Consider the following 2,859-nt stretch of genomic DNA (forward strand, 5'->3'; position numbering starts at 1 on the left):
GATATATAAAGACACTTCGGACAGATAGAGATGGTGAATTTTTATCTAATGAGTTTAATTCTTTTTGTGAAGAAAATGGTATTCACAGAGAATTGACAGCACCATATACACCGGAGCAAAATGGTGTAGCTGAGCGTAAGAATCGGACTGTCGTTGAAATGGCAAGAAGTTTGCTTAAAGGAAAACATCTTCCAAATCAGTTTGGGCAGAAGCAGTTGCAACAGCAGTTTATTTGTTGAATATTTCACCAACAAAGGCTGTTATGAATCGAACTCCTTTTGAGGCTTGGTATGGTATGAAACCAAGTGTTAAACATCTAAGAATTTTTGGTTGTATTGCTTATGCTTTGGTGAATTCACAAAATCATCACAAGCTTGATGAAAAATCAGAGAAATGCATTTTAATTAGTTATTCTTTATAATCTAAAGCATATTGATTATATAACCCTGTTAGTGAAAAGTTATTATTAACAGAAATGTTATGTTTGATGAAAGGGCAAGTTGGAATTGGGAGACCAATAAAGGTGAAACACAAATGCAGATTCCAGCAGAACTAGACACTCCGCAGAATCAAGTGACAGATCCTGCTCCAACAAATTCATCGTCAACCTCACCCAATAGTAGTTCAAATTCGGATTCCTCAGATGAAACCCCTCCAAGAAATTTCAGATCACTGACAGAAATTTATAACTCAACATTTGCGTTGTTTATTTCAGATCCTACAACTTTTGAGGAAACAGTTAAAAAAGAAGAATGGAGAAAAGCAATGAAGAAGGAAATCAAGTCAATTGAGAAGAATGAAACTTGGGAGCTAATGGATCTACCGAAAGAAAAGAAAGCGATTGGGTTAAAATGGGTGTTCAAAATAAAATTTAAATGCAAATTATTTGGTTTCACTAATAGTGATTGTGCAGGAGCCTTAGATGATCGGAAGAGTACTTCAGGCAAATGGAGCCATAAAACGGATGAACAAGTTGCGGATATTCGGATACCCTCACCAAATCATTTCCAGTTCGAAAGCATTGGTATATGCAACTATGAATCAAGGGGGAGTGTTGAGATTTGATTCATAGTTATCTATCTAGATTGTTATCATGATCTAGTGGTTAGATGATGATTTCAATAACCACTTCAATCATGATCCAGTAGTTATAAGGTGGTTTCATTAACCACCTCATGATCTAGTAGTTATAGGGTGGTTGTCATTAGGTCCTATAAATAGGACCGTAGTTCATGTAGCAAGGTATTGAGCGAAAGAGACAGATAGATAGAGAGTCTGTGTGTACTTGGTATCTTGTAAGTGTTCTTATCAATCCTCCTACTTTTAATACTACAACAGTTTTAGTTTTCTTGAGTCGAAAGGATTCCTTTTACTCGTATCATAGTATTCTGTTTTTCCTTGCTCCTCTATCCCCAACACTTCAGACGGTGTTGATGATTCAAAGCTTGCTCGCTCAGTGTATCATTAGAATTAAAATGCACTAAAACGAAGAAGCTGGAATCGGAAGGACAAGTGCAATAACATTTCTTGACTACTCTAATTTTAGTTCCAATTACGATGTCCTTTAAATATTCTGCTTTGAATTGGACGTGTTTAATGATCTTCCAATCGTAAAACAATACTCTCAATGCTGTCATCCAGCGAATGACGCACTTGCTCTGACCACTCACCACAGCAAAAGGTGCGTTAGTGCACTATCAAAGAAGCGGAAATTAAAAGCGTATATTTCAGCCATATCTACCAACAATAACTCCAAAATTGAGTGTCTGGTAATGAAAGCAGGTGAAGGTAGAGGTTTAGGCTGAGGGGACGCAGGTGGCGCTGGAAACAGCCATGGGGTAAGAGAAGGAGTTGGCGTACTGGAAAGAGATGGTTTCGCCCGGGCGGAGGGGGCGGCCGTCGTTGAGGAGGCAGTCGTTGATGCTGAGGCGGCGGAAGATGCGGGGGTTGATTTGGCGAGCGCTGCTAAACTTGCCGCAGCTTAGGTGGATTTGGCCCATGGCACACCCGTCTTTCAACGGGCAAAGATTCTGCACATTCACCGTGTACGTTGGGATCCCACTGGGCAGCGGCGGCGTCGCGTCTTGGTGCAACACGATGTCATCCATGCTGCACTCGTTTCCTATCCGATTTGTCGATTTGGAGGAAGAGGAGGAGGACGAAGACGTCACCGTTGCACGCAAACCACTAACACACATCAAGGTTGTACCTGATACAAGAAAATATGTATCATAATCTAAATAAGTATATAGGGATTTGAGTACGTGTGATTCTAATGTTTCAAGTAAGTTGCACATATTTTCATCAAACCAAATATGACAAATATTTGGTTGAAAAAAAAATATATCTAGCATATTAGATAAAGCTTAAGTTTGAATAAGATTGTATGGTCGATTATTAGTATAACTCTTTAGAATATATTATTATGGAATCAGAGATGAGAGAAGCAAAAAGTAAGTAGAAAGAGAAATAGTTTGGTTTCACGCATACCGAAGGTAAGCAGAAGGATTAGCGATATAACAGTTCTCATCCTCAGCTGCTCCGGCGACATGCACCCTAACCCTTAGCTTCTTCTTCTTCTTCTTCCTCTTGATCCTTCGTTCGTATAAATGTGTAGTATGTGAAGGAAGTATTTAAATGTGAGTAATAACATAGAAAAACAAGCATAATGGGCAATATCTACTTGATTTGAACTGCACGTAATGTTTGAACGGGTCCAAACCTATGCATACGGGTCCAAACTATGTCGGGTTGATTGGGATATCAACTACATCTTCTCTCATCATTTTGGCACTAGAAGAAGGGACTGATATTACAACAACTCCTGCCCATCAACTCTCTCAATGAACTTTCAAGAAA

The 2,859-nt window shown here is 39.1% G+C and overlaps 1 protein-coding gene across 1 annotated transcript; it reads right to left on the reverse strand.

Moving 5' to 3' along the window:
- Window positions 1–1,796: 1,796 nt before the first annotated feature.
- On the reverse strand, window positions 1,797–2,551 carry LOC135613897 (TPD1 protein homolog 1-like). Its single transcript, XM_065110911.1, has 2 exons — window positions 2,491–2,551; window positions 1,797–2,209 (listed from the first exon to the last, which is right to left on the reverse strand). Exons 1-2 carry the CDS (start codon window positions 2,549–2,551, stop codon window positions 1,797–1,799), a joined length of 474 nt encoding a protein of 157 aa, XP_064966983.1.
- Window positions 2,552–2,859: the final 308 nt, after the last annotated feature.

This window comes from Musa acuminata, chromosome BXJ2-6 (genome assembly GCF_036884655.1).
Source record: "Musa acuminata AAA Group cultivar baxijiao chromosome BXJ2-6, Cavendish_Baxijiao_AAA, whole genome shotgun sequence".
Classification (NCBI taxonomy): Eukaryota; Viridiplantae; Streptophyta; class Magnoliopsida; order Zingiberales; family Musaceae; genus Musa; species Musa acuminata.

Coding starts and splice junctions, on each gene's coding strand:
- LOC135613897 (XM_065110911.1), bottom strand. CDS start 2,551: ATGTCGCCGGAGCAGCTGAGGATGAGAACTGTTATATCGCTAATCCTT. Junction 2,210..2,490: donor AATCCTTCTGCTTACCTTCG/GTATGCGTGAAA, acceptor TTCTTGTATCAG/GTACAACCTTGATGTGTGTT.